The sequence below is a fragment of the Syngnathus floridae genome, chromosome 3, assembly GCF_059516105.1.
Source record: "Syngnathus floridae isolate MCC-2025c chromosome 3, RoL_Sflo_1.0, whole genome shotgun sequence".
NCBI lineage: Eukaryota > Metazoa > Chordata > Actinopteri > Syngnathiformes > Syngnathidae > Syngnathus > Syngnathus floridae.
The window spans coordinates 19,175,870-19,191,499 of NC_142415.1; the positions used below are offsets into that span (position 1 = coordinate 19,175,870).

The 15,630-nt window shown below is 43.5% G+C and overlaps 1 protein-coding gene and 1 long non-coding RNA gene across 10 annotated transcripts in view; one reads left to right on the forward strand and one right to left on the reverse strand.

Annotated features, from left to right (window-relative positions):
• The window catches only part of akap13a (A-kinase anchoring protein 13a), a 72,652-nt gene that overhangs the window by 48,862 nt on the left and 8,160 nt on the right, over window positions 1–15,630 (reverse strand). For 5 of the 9 annotated variants that reach the window (XR_015857749.1, XR_015857748.1, XM_088372014.1 and 2 more), the window contains exon 3: window positions 424–467. Coding sequence is in view for 7 of the 9 variants with exons in the window: in XM_088372014.1 (XP_088228140.1) it covers window positions 424–467 (44 nt within the window). In the remaining 2 variants the exon portion in view is untranslated. Of the gene's footprint in view, window positions 1–423; window positions 468–5,260; window positions 5,328–5,384; window positions 5,555–6,157; window positions 6,177–8,189; window positions 8,392–15,630 lie in introns of those variants that run through there. The other 4 variants (XM_088372017.1, XM_088372020.1, XM_088372018.1 and 1 more) reach the window with 4 other exon arrangements.
• Window positions 2,278–3,562, forward strand: LOC148400956 (uncharacterized). Its single transcript, XR_015857750.1, has 3 exons — window positions 2,278–2,604; window positions 2,696–2,842; window positions 3,307–3,562. It is a non-coding gene; the product is annotated as an uncharacterized LOC148400956 (long non-coding RNA).

A 15,630-nucleotide genomic window follows, 5' to 3' on the forward strand; every position in this document is an offset into this window, starting at 1 on the left:
AAAAAGAATATAAATGACAATGCCATTATTCAAACCGAGTTTTTCCCTTGTGGGGTTTGCACTTTTTTTTTTATTCCCGGCACCAAAATGTTTTTTTATGCAATTCTTCTTTTCCAGCTTTCAGAGATACTAAAATCTCGACTGTATTTTGATGAGGGAAAACCGCAGAATATTTCTATACATGGTGTATAACCATACCTTACGATGCTAGGGTATGCAATTTCAACTCAAAATTTCGCTCTGGTTACAATATAACGAGCTAGCAAGAAAACACAATGTCGGTAGAACAATTAGCGCTCAACCATCCAGCTCGTCGAATTATTACCGTCCAGAGCCTTGTGTTCTATAATGTGCGTGTCTGCTGCACACCTGAGAGCAGAGCAGATGGTTGTTGATACACGCAAAACAGATTCGGATACTTACATAGAGTGGAGCTTGCTGGGGAGTGAGTTTCATGTCCCTGGGAACTGTAAGAGATGAGAGGTGGATGAACATTTTGGGTCGGTAAAATACATTAAAAGGAGGACATAATAAATGATGGAAATGATGGATTCATAATGTGTGAAAAGTTGTTTTCAAATGCGAGGCGAGTCGAGGTACCTTATCTCTGAAAGAAGTTCAGAAGATTCTGAATTTTCAAAACAATGCTTACCAAACAATGGTAAGTTTCAAGGTATGTCAAAAAGGGGAATAGAAATTGAACAAAGTGATTACAAGGGGTGATCATCGGATTGTTATTACGCCACGTATTATCCCGTCTTGGCCTGTCGCGGCTAAGCTAATCGCTTGTGAATGTTAGCGAGGTTGTGCAGTGACTACGGACGCGTCAGAACATTGCTGTTGACAAGACGAGCGTTAAGCTCGACCTTGGCGCTCTTCTCGACACCGTGGGAGGGTTACGAGTGCAACACACACACACACACACACGTACGCACGCATGGCAGACGACACACTCTCGCCAGCTAGCCAAAACCACCAGTCTGCGTTGGCCTTGGTTCGTACGGGGACAGCTGACGGAGGGAAAGTGGGCGGTTGGGGGTTGGCTTCAAAATTAGGCTAACATTTATTGAGCCGTTAAGGCTTTGTGGCACCTATTTGCGGGTAAAAATAACAAGAGGAGGTCCCTTGACCCCGCCGCTAACAAAACCCGCTCGTACTCTAGGTGGCTTTGCGCCAGGGAGATCAGTTTGCCGGATTTACAAGCTCGCATGTGATCTCAGAGAGAGACCCCCCTCTCCAAATTCTAAAAGAGATCTGGTTGCCGTTCACAAGCCACAGAGCTGGCGTTCTCCTCCGTTTTCCTTTTGTTTACTGTTCCCTCGCACTCAAACGAGTCCTCGCTGAACTGGGTGGTAACTGAGTAAATCACGTGAAACTGCAAAACGGGAGCAGGGGAAGAACACCAAGGAGGGTCTCCAAACCAAATATGTTGGCGCTTTTGTGGCAGATAGAGAACCCCCCCCCCCTCTAATAAGAATTAGTTGGATCAGGTAAGGAGATAATCAGTGGTTCTAATAATACTCTGGAGTCTAATCCGCTTGCCTTAAGTGCACTGGGACAGATAGCAGCTTCTTTGCCGCATGCATAAGTTTGATAAGACTGTCACTCAATGTGGCCACTGAGACTCTTTTGTTTGTTCCTTGGGGGGGAAAAAATTTAATTGGACATATTGTAATTTAGAAATTAGATGTACAAAAATCCCAATTGCGTCCACACCTTAATTTCAGCCACAGATAAAAAAGTACCGAATGACGTTACAATTAAGCAAAAAAAAAAAAAAACAGTAAATACTGTAAGATCGAAATAAAATGAATTGTAATATCCAAAACGAGGGATATCCCCATCTGATCACATGATCAGAAGACGGATCCTGTTTTGCTGTGAAATGTGTATTTACAGATGCAAATCACTACAGTTGAACGGTTTGTCTTGTAACATTATTATTCCGCTGTCGGCGCCAAAGCACCGACTCTTCCGGTCCATCTTGTGGAGGAAAGGAGGCAGGAGGCACCAAATCCTTGTAATTTATTTACTCTTTAAATTGGCCAGGTGGAACTTGCTCATACATGAAGCCCAAGAAAATATCTTTAATTTGTGTCATAGGTGAATAGAATACAAAAAGGAGAAAAAAAAAAAAAAACACCATCTGCAGGAAAAGAACTACATTTCCCATACTTCGTACACTTGGAATAAAAAGGTCAAGTGGCAATACATTACTCAGCCGCGGGGGGTTAAAATTGTCACAGTTACTCAAGTATTGATTTAGTGAGTCATTCGTGCTTTCACCGTGTGTACTTTGACTTGCACGGCTTAATCGTTGCAACAAGCATATGCTAGCACTGGCAGAATCAAGCAAGCAGCCTCTGGGGCCCGTGGGCTGGCAAGCAGGCATGGCGGCGGACGTGCCGCAGCGTGTTTCCCGCAGGCCTTGTTGCAGCTTTTTGACAGGATCACGTCTGGCTCGGCGTAGCACGGGCGGGGGACGAAAACCTCCGTGTTTGCCAGAAGGCACCCCGCCGGAAATTGAAGGGCAGCCGCCTCCTTTGCCGCTCCATCATCCATTTTGAAGAGGAAAAGTTGCAGTCGTGACGTGTCTGTCTGTCGGTACGGTTTTTATTATATTATTTCAAATGGTCAATACAGATGGACAATGCAAATCCAGCTAGCCTTTCTCTAACGCCCATATCCTGTTCAGTCAAAGGTGCTGGAGCCTCTCCCAGTCGACTTTCAGCAAGACGGACCACACCCTGAACTGGTCACCAGTCGCTTACAGAACACACAGACAAATGCGCGACGGCAAAACCGAAAATCTCCAAGCTACTTCCTGTACCCCGTTGTTGAGGTTTGTGAAGGGTGGAGCGAGAATTAGAACGCAGGGTGGTTGATTGGTAGAACAGAATGATCTTCTTTTGTGTTATGAACGATTTGAATGCAAGGGAAAGAAGAAAGTGCCATTAACTTAAAACCTGTGCTTCTGGTTTACAAGTTAAAGACTCTCAAGCGCACCACCCTGTATGGTGCGGCCATCATTTCTTTTGTTTCATTAATTCTCAGATGGCACGCAGTCACACTGAAATTCTAGTCTGGTAAACTCATAGGGGTCGACCGGTACGAATTGAGCCAGATGGAAAAACTTTGATTTTTGATGCCACAACGAGAGACCTTAAACCTAATCTTTCGATCCTTAAAAAAAAAAAAAAATAACTACAGCGGTTATCTGACTGAGTCATATCCACTTAAGATTATGAGCCATACAATTTTAACCAAGTAGTCACGCTAAAACCCGGTTACTGGTCTCCACTGCAGGTCTGTAACAGAAGGAGTATGGGAAACGGCATCCCTCAAGGCCACCCGACACCTGCCTGCCGAGAGTAAACCACCCATTAACTCAGACTAAAACGGTGGGTGCAGCCAGCCGAGGAGCAGCCAAGTTATGTTTCATGTCTGGAACTTCAGCCATGCTCAAATAGACCCTGATCGTTCCTGGAGAGATTCTTCAATTGCTTCCAGAATTGAACTCGAGACTAGACAGATGGGTGGTAGTAAAAAAGAGATATAGGAAGGTTTGCCTTTTTTTTTTTATCATTTATTTCATTTTTAGATTTCTCTACTGAGATTTTGTGTGCTGATATATGTTCCACTTTTTTGATGGAAAACACTCCAACTCCCTGGATTCATTTCTGGTGCGGCGGTTTTACAGAATCTCTGCTATGAACTGAGAAGGAAATCTTAAAGGTTACCACAATACAAGATTCCTTCCAAATATGGAGTCTGACTCGCCTTGGAAAACATTTGCAGTGTGAATTCCTGGCTAGTCACCGCTTCCAAAATGAGTCGCGACGTTGTGATAAAAAAGCAGCGGCGGTGACTCAGGGCGGTTTGATGTTTAACTCGGCGTTTGCTTAGCGTCCTGTACTGGTTAACCAGTGAAGTTAGCGCCTCTGCGACATTCTGAACCCTCCTGGTGCTTATTTTTTTTGGAGCCCCGCTATCAGCTGCGTGGCTAAATTAGCTCAAGCGACGTCAGTAGCTCAGGGGGGGGCCCCAACGCGTCCACCGCCATTTAGATAGTCACGGCTGTTTGATTTAATCAAACCTGCCCATTGACGTGACCTCCTCCCCTCGCTACCGCCCCTATTGCACAAAAGCGCCCTGTGTGTGTGTGCAGTGTGCACAAACGTCCAGCCGACAACACCGGGCCGCGGGATGAAAGGTCTCTTCAGTGTTTGCGGTGACAGTTATTACTTCGGCCTACTGAAACCAAATACCTGTCCGCCCAGATAGCGTTATCTTATTGTGAGAGGCGCACGAGGGGGGGGGGCCTGTAATCAGGGCCCGGGCTCAACCCCAGGTTGGATGCCACCGACCAGACCCCCCCCCCACTCTTTGTTACCGCGCCATTCGGCCACAAAGGCACTTGGTGGACGTTGCTAAGCAAATAGAAGCGCCGCCACCACGTTGAGGCATGGTTACGTCTTGAGAAAGAATGCGCGTGGTATTTAGAGGCACACGTGGCTTTCGGGATAGCGAGGCACAAACCTGCATCGTGGTCTGAGTGTACGTAAGTGCTGCAATTTCACTAAAGCGAAATGTCAGAGTCCTGATGGTTTCGCCGCTTAGTGCCGGCCATTTGTTGAGCTTCAATTAGGTAGCAATCAGAGGAAAATCTTTAGGACATCTTGGTTATGTTCCTAATATGACGAATACTTTTATTTCCAAAAGCTGTAGTTTGGATATCTAGGTTTCTGTACAAAACACCAAAGCACATTTGTTTTCATAAATAATAAATGTAAATAATAACTATTGAAAGAAGCTTAAAAATACCGGACAAGCACAACTTAAATATTGCGTAAGTGAGGCCTGCCGAGTTCAAAGAATCGCTAGCGATGGCCACTGGCTAATAGCTAGTACAGTTTTGTCACCGGAAAAACCAACAAGATAAACATCTCAAGATGATGCAAAGAAAGGTGCAGGATGCTATTAACAGTGGTGGTTCATTTTGCGGTCCAAATTGCCATTTTCTTTGAAACCAACGGCCAAACTGATGCGATTTTCAGCTAAAACGCTTAATGGAGGGAGCGCTAAATACCCTTAAAAGCGGCAGACGGCTGACTTGTCGCAAAAGAAAGTGGTGGCGAGTCCCATTTGGGAGCTAATAGGTTTAGCGCCGGCGATCCTTAGTGACCGCCAACCTGTACTCCTGTGGCGGGCCTGATCAGATTAATAGCACCCCACCCAACAGTAATGTCCGCCTGCTTACCGTTGAGCCGAACAGAGCTTGGCTTCACCCTGTGAGTCGCTTTTAATCAGCCGCGGTGAGAACCAACAGCACATAAACGAGCATGACGGTGGTTTGTGGTTAGGGCGAGTCTGTGTTTCAGTACCTCAGCAACATCCGCTTCACCCGCCGATGCACTTTGAACCCTCCGGGGTCTGGGCCCAAAAAAAAAAAAAAAGTCACATCCAGATGACAAATAACTGTCAAGTCCGTCTGGTTGTCGTCATAGAAACTGCCCCAAATCCCGACGGCCGTTGTGTCAAACCGCCGTCGCAAACACTTCCGTCTCGCGCACCACCGACTCACTTCCTCTATTTGGGAGCACGCCGCAGTGTTCGCAGGAAACCTTGCCCGAAAGCACACAAGACCCTGCCTTGAAGCAGGAAATGAATAAGTCGACTTTATGGCCTCTTCTGATTTATGCAGATGAATGAAATCAGCCGCTTTGCTTTGAAATGGCCATTTTAGGGTCTTCTGGGCCATTTCTTCCAGAATGAACTTGTCCTAAAGATTTTGTCGGATAGCTACAGAATTTCAATCACCTGTACGAGACAAAAAAGAAAATACATATACATAATCCATAACTTGAGTTTGAGAATGCGATCTGAAGGCTAGTTTCACTTCCCACAAAGATAACGCATCGTGTCTCGGAAGCGGGAGACAATTTTTTACAACACACGTTGTTATGAAACCAATGAAGTGTTATCAGCGCACTGTTGCCGGGCGACGCCGGCTGGACTTTATCCCTTGGAAGATAATCGAGGGAGGTTGCGCGCAACTTCCAAGTATGATATAAAAGTTGATAAAGTGGGTGGCGGAGCATCAATGGGACGTTACCCCCGCAGATGAAGTGGCGGCGCTGGCTTTGGGCAGACGTACCTCTTTCAGGTGGTGTTCATCCTAAGTCCATTAGAGAAAGCAAAGCAGGTGTGTTTACACTGCAGGTATCCGCCGGGCATGTGAGCGCTCGCCAAGACTAAATATGGCCGTGCACGAACACGGGAGCTAAGGCTGATCAAAGCGCTGATGTCACGGGCGGGCGGGCGGAGCCGGCGACCTGCCGCTCGGTTTAAGGCTGGCGTGCGGCCTTCAAAGTGTGAGTTCAAGTTTGTGCAAGAACATACGCCGCGCCACTTCTAGTCATCGGTGTTAAAATCGTCGGGATAGGCTTTTCATGAAAAATATGTTTGTGCTTGTCCCGCATATTGTTTTGTTTTTTCTGTCGCGCCGTTGTTGAGTTCCTGTCTCTGTGGCTACATTACAGTCGAGTCCCGCACCCCAAAACACCGATATAAACAAAACAGGGTTGGTTATATCATATATTATTGACCCCATGTTGGAAAAGTACAAAAGTAACACTGTTTGCAACGTCATCACTCATTTGCGACATAAGTGAAATCAATATGCGGAATTGTCACGCAAGTAAACAAACAAACCCAGGGCATTGAATTACTGCGAACCGGTTCTCAAAAACCAACTGGTTTCCATTTCCCGTCCCGAGTCACTACATATTTGCATCTTACGCTTTATTGATAGAGTAGAACATTCTCAGAGCACAAAGCAGCCGGTTTACGTGCGACCAACTTCCTTAAGTCTTTTGCATTTAACTAACTCAATTGCACTCGATTGGGTTCTCAATTAGATTGATTTGCGATGTTTTGATTTCAAAACGCTTCGACGATGGAACAACGAGACATTTGAGCCACCCTCAAGTCGATTTGACGGCATCTCAATTGAAAACTTGTGAGACTCCAACACTCGCCGTATTATTTTGAATGAAGCGTAATTACAAGGCCTCTTCCATCACGCTCGAATTTGAGGGGTTGGCGGCAAACAGAAACTTTTTTTTGATCCAGTACAGCACATTTGTAAAATATCGTTTTTCTGCTTCTCAATAGAACAAACCAACTGCACGTCGCCAAACAATGAAGTCATTTTATGGCTGCCGGGCTATCTCTTATATGGCTATCTGTATTCACTGTACAGTCCATGTTTTAAGCATCTTATCTAACATGTTCATACAGTATAAAAGACATGTTGACTTCTCTGCAAAATCAGAATCGGTTTATATATAACACAGGATGACATAAGTGGTGACATTGGTGAAAATTTGCAAGCTACGCAAGTGGCATCATTGTAACGGTCGTATCGGGCTGAACATGCCACAAGTTTTTTGCAAGCTTGTCTTGTGTAAGGGTCAACGACCTCAACGACCCATTTTTGAATGTGGTGTCAAATTTTTATGATCATTTGGAGGATTCGCACAGGGAAAAATGGTCCGTCATCATCACTGCTTATATATTATTTATTGTCAAATACCAAATCCTGCAGAAAAACTCACCTACTCGCAAGGCTTGCATTTCCATCATTTAAGTCAAATCATCTGCAGAATATTTATGTTGAAGGGTAATAACTATAAGATGAGTTTAAACGACAGATTTGGGATCATCGTTTGGGTTATATTTAGATTTACGTGGAAAATATTCGCCAGGCCTCTCCGGGTTTACTGCAAGTGAGCAGTTACCAGCACCTGTTTAGGTAATGACTTCACTGGGTGTTCCTAATGTTCTGGTTCTCAAAAAAATAATGCTTTGACAGTGGAGTTCAACATGAACACATTTCAAACTTAACGCCTCAAAAACCAAAACAGCATCGTGAGAACTTTCAGCGACATATTTCGGATGTTCCTAATTAACTGGCTCGTAGACGCCCGACATCAGCCGTTTGTTTTTCTGCAGTCGCCCGTTAGTGTTAGACAGCAACATGTTATTGGGGGGAAATAAAACGACCTTAATAACAGTATAGCACAAACTAATTTAAAAAGTTATCGTAACGAAGGAGAACGGAACTAGCTTGAAGAATCATGCAAGCGGCTCGTGTGTTTAAACAAAAAAAAGTTAGCTCTTCTTACCTGACAGAGAAGACGACGCTTCACGCTCTTTTTGAGTGCATATTAATCCCCATAAAGTGTCAAAAATGTCCTTTTAAACGTGTGTCGAGCGGCGGCGTGGTCACACGCACACACACGCACGCACGAATAAAAAGTAACCCAAGTGTGTCGACTGGACTGCACTTTTTTTTTCACCGCAGTTGTTAGCGTCTCCCAGGACAACTCTAAGAGGCGGAGCTAACTCAACACCGGAAGTTACGTCCCCGCCCTTAAACGTGACGTCATGTAATTTATACGAAAAAAGTTAGTAAAATAACATTTTTGAATGATTTAAACTTAACAATACCGTCTATCAACACTGCTGTTCACATTGCTACTAGTTCATAACGAAATGTATAATTTCATCTTGAATTTTTGTAAGTTTTCATTTCAATCTAAAAATTCCGGCAATCAATGCAGTAACATCCGGTTAGTGTATCCACAATAAAATGCTGTCGTTTGTATTTATTTTATTTATTTTTTGTTACAAAGTTGAAATTTTATATCAACATACTAGACAAACCTATAAGATTTTTTTCCAGTAGATCCTTAAGCTAAATTACTATTTTTACCTTATGTTGTGGAGATGACAATTTGTGAGTGCAGCACTGACCTCTGTTGGTCCAAAAACCACAGTGGTCCCAACAGAATAATTTACAGCCAGGGTCCGGGGTCATAAACCTTTTTGAAACTACTTGAGAACTACTTTTTGAGTGTTTAGTGCAAAGGGGAACCGGTTTGAATATAAATGCATTACTATATTACATATATTGTTATTATAGTGTTATTATCGTATGAAAACCTGATGTGCTAAAGAAAAAACAAAGGGAGATTTATGTCCAAAACTCAAAAAAGACATTGATTATAATAACTAATCCTCACAATTAATACCAACAAAGACTTAACAAGATAGGAAACTGATCAACATAGTATATACACTATTTATTTATAAATCTCTGCAACTTTATATTTATATTTATCCCAATACATTTGTCCTGGTATTGTAGATGATCAACATGTTCAAAACCCAAAGGTGTTATTTTGAAGGTGTTTTGTTTCCGACCTCATCTGTGTTAATAACTAGAGTGGAGGCGATAAACAAAGCGAGCTGAGGAGGAGGCTTGATCACCGGCAAGACTTTTTAATTAGTTTAATGATTTTTGTCCAACACAAACATGTCTGAGAGGAAAGAATTACGAGCGCCTCTGTCGTCCTCTCTGCTTTTATGAATCACAACTGTGGCAACAAAAGTATTATGGGCGTCTGGTGACTTCTCCAAGTAAACAAAAGAGGGGGAAAAAAATCCAGATGCAATACAGCACTTAGATTATGCTTGACAGACTTTAAAAAAATAAAATTCGGAGAATGCCAGGGGGACAACACAAAGCATGATGTAATCCATCAGGAGTACTTATTAGATTGAGTGCATACTTGGCACACATCAAACATCCGTGCCATCCTCGTATCATGTCAGGTGACCAGAAACCGGGTCATCCCATCCAATGGAAGGTGAGGGATTTGTTCTGGGACACTTTCACTCCGCCCACTCACCTGCACAACATCCCTCTTCCATTCACGAGAGACCAGCGGATTACCAGTCGCTCGTCCTTTAATTAAAAGGCTAACAAAGAGTGGCAATTTTCCATTGGGGACAAGTAATGCAGTGCCCCACTACATCCACCAGATGGCGCTGTGGTGAAATAAAATGTGTAACTATCAAATTCTCAAATACATATTTTATATTTAATATAATAACATAGTTAGTAAAAATATATATATATTACTGTGAATGAGTTTCACATTTTGAACGGAACATGTAGCATTATTATTTGAGATGCAGTTCTAATTATTTTAATAATACCATCCTATTCTGTTTTTTCCATTTGTCATCTTTTCTATTCCAGAAAACCCCCCCACCATCTCATGGAATTCTAATCACAGTTTGTTCCATTAGCGTGTTCCGGCGTGAGAAGTGAAGGACATTCTGTGAAGCGTCCCTGTATTTGTCACGGTGATGGGCTTGGTTCAATTCATATTAGCCTCATGTGAGATTACAAACAGGATTGTTTGGGCCATGACAAACTCGTGCTAGAAGCAAGGAAGGGAGATTAGGGCGGGGCTTAATGAAGGCGCGCAAGCGTGGCTGCGCTAAATTTAGCCAATAGCTTTGCCGGGGTGGAGCTAATCCGCTTTGCGCTGGAATTATCTGGCCTCGGGATTATAGAGAGTTTTGTGCTTCTACTCTGGAATGATGTCCCATTGCAGACTGTACCAAATGACCTGCTGGAGGGGGTGGGTCATCAATATATAATTAAAATATGTTTAGTGGACCTCCACTAATCTAAACATGGTATTTTGATTAATATTGCGTTTGCAGGTGGCAGTGCAGGACAAAATGGCCGCCCCTCGTGTTGGATAAAAACTGGAGGATTTTTCTGCTTAAATCATCTTAAACAAATGCAATATTATATCGCGATTAAACAAGTTGAGGTGCACAGAATATATAGTAAAGATATTTATTGACTTGGCTTAAGAGTCGTCCCACATTAACATACAGAAAAAAGTTCACACGGAAAATGCAAATGAGCTAGCTACTGGTGTCCTGACTCCTTTTAATAAGATATCTCAGCTGTTTGGGCTGGGTGTCACAGACGGGATCATACCATCAGGCCACCCTCGGGAGGGGGTCGGACTCCTGTAGAGATGATCCCGGGTGAGGTAGGGTGGGGATGGGTGAGGGTGGGGGTTGTCGTATCGTGAGGTTGGATCCTAATCCCTCAGGCTTGACTGCATCACGGTCTCGGGATAAACTGACATGTCAGTTTTGGACGTTTGAAAATGTCCCTTGGACCTATTTTTTTGCTCCGAAGTAGTTTAATGGAAGGCCCTATCTGGTAAGAGAACTTTACCATTAACTTTAATTTAGCCATCTAACAAAAGGAGTCCTCATTAATTCATATTTTTGTAATCTAGCATGCTGAGTTGCAGCCCAACTAAGCCTCCATGTTGCTTCTGTCTAGACTAAAATGTCACTTCTCCATCTTGAAGGAAACGTCTTTTCATAAAAAGTATGGACATGACAGTATAATTCCATCAATTTTAGTTAAGTTACTTATTACCAGTCAAATGAGTTTAATAGGTAAGCGGACATCACTGACGTTTGTCCTTTGACTTGGTAAGGTCAGATGAGATTAGATACAATTATTATTTTATTCACTCGTAAAAAAGCACTTCTGGAGAGGTCATAATTGTTTTCTCGATGGGTTAAAAAACAAGTCTTTCCTAGTCGGTTGATATATTTAGAGAGACAAAAAGCATTAAAGTAAGAATCAAGTTTTAGTAGCTAAATAAACGCTATTTTAAATGCTTTTATTGGGTCTAGGTGGCTGAATTTTCCAAACAATTAAATAAAACTCCATCCTGGGATGGTGGTGGAAATTTTGTAAGTGTAAATTGGCGTTTCTTAGTATTAATACTTGGCCCTTAATCAAAATCTTGCAGTACGTATTTCATCCTTTTGCACCGCTGGGATCTTTTTGCACTTGTAGTCACGATAATATCATGTAATGTTTTAGGTTGAGCATGCAAAGATTGTAGTGCATCGTCGCACGCCGACACTCTGACGTCCCGGAGCACCGGAAACCTGCGAGCCCGCCGGATCACGACCAGGAGGAAACCATGAACGACCCCTATCAGAACAACGTCAACCAGCAGGTGACCGAAGCGGGCGAGTACACCTACAGCCAAGATGGAAGCGGTCGGGACGGATACCCCTACCAAACGGACTACCCGCCTCAGGAGGAGGACGCCGCCAGCGATGCCACAGAGGGCGCCGACGAGGATGAGCAGATGTACGAGGGCGAGTACCAGGGTGTGCCGCACCCGGACGAGATCAAGGAGGCCCGGCGAGCGGCCCGCCAAGAGGCCCGGCGGAAGGCCCGGTTGGCCGCCCAGCAAGAGGACAATGACGAGGAAAATCTGCCCGAGCAGTATGAGACCATCATGGAGGACTGCGGACACGGTCGCTTCCAGTGGATGCTCTTCGTCGTGCTGGGTCTGGCGCTAATGGCCGATGGTGTGGACGGCTTCGTGGTGGGCTTCGTCATGCCGAGCGCCGAGAAGGACATGTGCATATCCAACTCGGACAAGGGCTTGTTGGGTAAGTGACCGAGAAAGAACCCCCAAAGGCATTCCAAGATGGCTGACAGCATACCGTGATCTTGCGGTTCTCAACGGGTGGGTCGGGACCCAAAAGTGGACCTAGTTTGGGTGGGTTGCAGTCAGCTAGTTAAAAATATATATAAATACATGTCTTCTTATTTCAATCTTTTCAGTCCAGAGGTATACCTGCCTTGCGCTTTAACTTACAGGGTAGTATGGTTGCTTTGATAGTTAACTGGTTGATTGGTCTGTTGGTTGTTTTTGATGTCTGTTTGGTTGGATGTCGAGTTAGTTGGACGGATGGGTTGGTGGTGGTTGAGTGAATGTAAATTTGTTTGCTTGTTGTTTGTCAGTCAGCCCGTTGAAAGGCTAGTTAGTTAGTTAGTTAGTTAGTTAGTTAGTTAGTTAGTTAGTTAGTTAGTTAGTTAGTTAGTTAGTTAGTTAGTTAGTTAGTTAGTTAGTTAGTTAATCTGTTAGTCAGTCAGTGAGTGAGTGAGTGAGTGAGTGAGTGAGTGAGTGAGTGAGTGAGTGAGTGAGTGAGTGAGTGAGTTAGTTAGTTAGTTAGTTAGTTAGTTAGTTAGTTAGTTAGTTAGTCTACAAATGTGAGGCAGGCCTCAATCCCTTTGCTTTCTAACAAAAGGCACAAGAGAATATTTTCTACTGTGTTGATAATATCGAACAGTAGGAAGCTCAGAAGACTTGGAAACAGTATGCCGCATCGGTCCAAATCACAGGGAAATAACGTCTGTTCCTCCTCCTGCCAGAGCAAATGAAAGCCTCTCACCTTGTTCCTGCGGCCTGCTGCACAGTCAGAGTGTACATCATTTCATCTTAACAACAGGCTCCAGGGATGCTGTAGTGTGAGAGATGGATGAGGAAGCGGGTGGTGATTGCATCTTGCCTGTGTGTGTTTGGGGGGGGGGGGGTGGGGGGGGCGCAAATGTGTTTGCGAGCTAGTACATGTTGCTGCAGTGGGAGAGGCAAAGTGCTGTCAGACACGCTCGGAGCCTCTGACGTTTCTGCGGGTAAAGCAGGAGAAAGCACCCGGTGTAAATGAGATGGCGCCGTCTCGTTCGAGCAGAGCCGGAGGGAAGCGGCAGGCCGGAGGAGAGCGGCGGGCTATCGGCACTGGGAATAGGAATCATATCAGCAGAATGATCCACTTTGATTCACGCTCACGCTCCTCGGACCGGGGGCACAGATGGCATTCAGAATAACAATTCTTTGCATCTTCCTCTTAATGGACCAGATGATCAGTTCTTCTTTGGACTGAACTTTTTCTTGGTTCCTAATCGGGAGGACCTCACGGACTTTCCAAGCAGAAATGAGTTTGAATGCTTGACCTTGACTATCAAACCAGTTCTTATATTCGACAGCTGTCGAAACACTAAAGTGTCAGACTCGCGGTTATGTCTGGATCGCAGTTAGTTAGTTAGTTAGTTAGTTAGTTAGTTAGTTAGTTAGTTAGTTAGTTAGTTAGTTAGTTAGTTAGTTAGTTAGTTTGGTGTGTGGAAGGTAGGTTAGTTTGTCATCAGTCCTTTAAGGGCAAGTCCTTCATTTCATAACGCCGCCACTTGAGGAGAGAACCTGTAGGAGGTGGACCAGTTTACGTAGAAGGAGAACTTCGTTCATGTAGAGCTTCGGACCACTAATCCGCACAGGAAAGGTACACACGACGGCTGCACGTGCCGTTAAGCCGTTTACGGTCGTGCTGTATTTAGGGCCGTGTAGTAAAACTGAGCAGGTTGGGAAGCACGGATGACTAAATCCCCCCCTGAGGAAGTTCATAATGGTTTGTATCTAATGGGCAGCGCGGCGGGTCGTTCATCGAAGCTGTATAATAATGGCTCAACTGGACTTGAACACCTGCTGACCGAGGCGGCGCCATTAACAAACCCTTAATGGCGGCGGAAAAACATTTGCCAGTCGCCGACTTCGTTTTATGACGCTGACCTTTATTTCTTATTTCTACCGCATGAATATTCAGCCGTCTTGATCGCTGGCGTCAACATGAAGTCAGTCTCTAAAAACATATCAAATGGGGACTTGAACGTGTTCATAGAAGGGCAAATGCTGCCCCCTGGTGGATGTTAGATGTATTTGTGCTGCCAGGCCACACGTCTAAAGAGGTCGTTTACGATGCTAACGATGCTCACTATTATTTGACACACTTAGGGACACATTGAAATAAAATAGGATGAAATAGAATAGCATTAAAATAACATTAAATATATTTTGAATAAAAACAGCAAGACCTAAAATCCAATCTAAAAAACACCCTTACATTTATTTAACATATCAAAATGTATTTATGTTGCATACAGCAAGAATTTATTTACATTTTTACATTTTATTATTCATATTATTTGGTTCTTCTTATACCTTATTATTAAGTTCAAAGGGACTCCAGGTCACGTACAAGAAAATACTTTCAGCGAATAAATGCAATTTGTTGACTATTTTTCATTAATTATTTTATTAATACGTGTGTGAATTACATTTATTATTTAATTAATTATTTTATTAATATATGCATATATTATATATTCATTATTTAATTAATTATTTCAAAAATATATGTGTAAATTATATATTTATATAATGCGTACGTAACAAGAGGCGTACTTGTGTCCATCAGGCCTGCTGGTGTACGTGGCCATGATGGTGGGGGCGTTGGTGTGGGGGGGTCTGTGCGACAAGATGGGGCGCAGGAAATGCCTGATCTACGTCCTGTCCATCGACCTGATCTTCTCCTTCCTGTCATGCTTCACTCAAAGCTACGGCTTCTTCCTGTTCTTCAGGTTTTGTTCAGGCTTCGGGTAAGATTCACACACATCCTTCTTCATTTAAATTCATATTTGACGTGTAAAATGTCAATGTCATTACCACTGACCTTCACCGTAAGTAATCCACATTTGCACCATTATTTAAATGAACGTTCACATTTGCATTCTATAAGATCCAAAGAACTATTTTTAGATGAGTATTAACGTTTAACCTTTAGCATGATACTGCATACAAAATTTGCATTGATAAACTAACCAGTTTTACCCCTGCCACTTGGTTTAAACGCAAATATGGAATTATCAAAACAAACTTTTATTCCTTGTATTTAGCCATGACACGAGTGTCTAATAATTAGCGAGACATTTCTTCTAGAATCGGAGGCTCCATCCCCATCGTGTACACATACTTCACCGAGTTCCTTCAGATGGACAAACGTGGCGAACATCTGAGCTGGCTCTGCATGTTCTGGATGTTG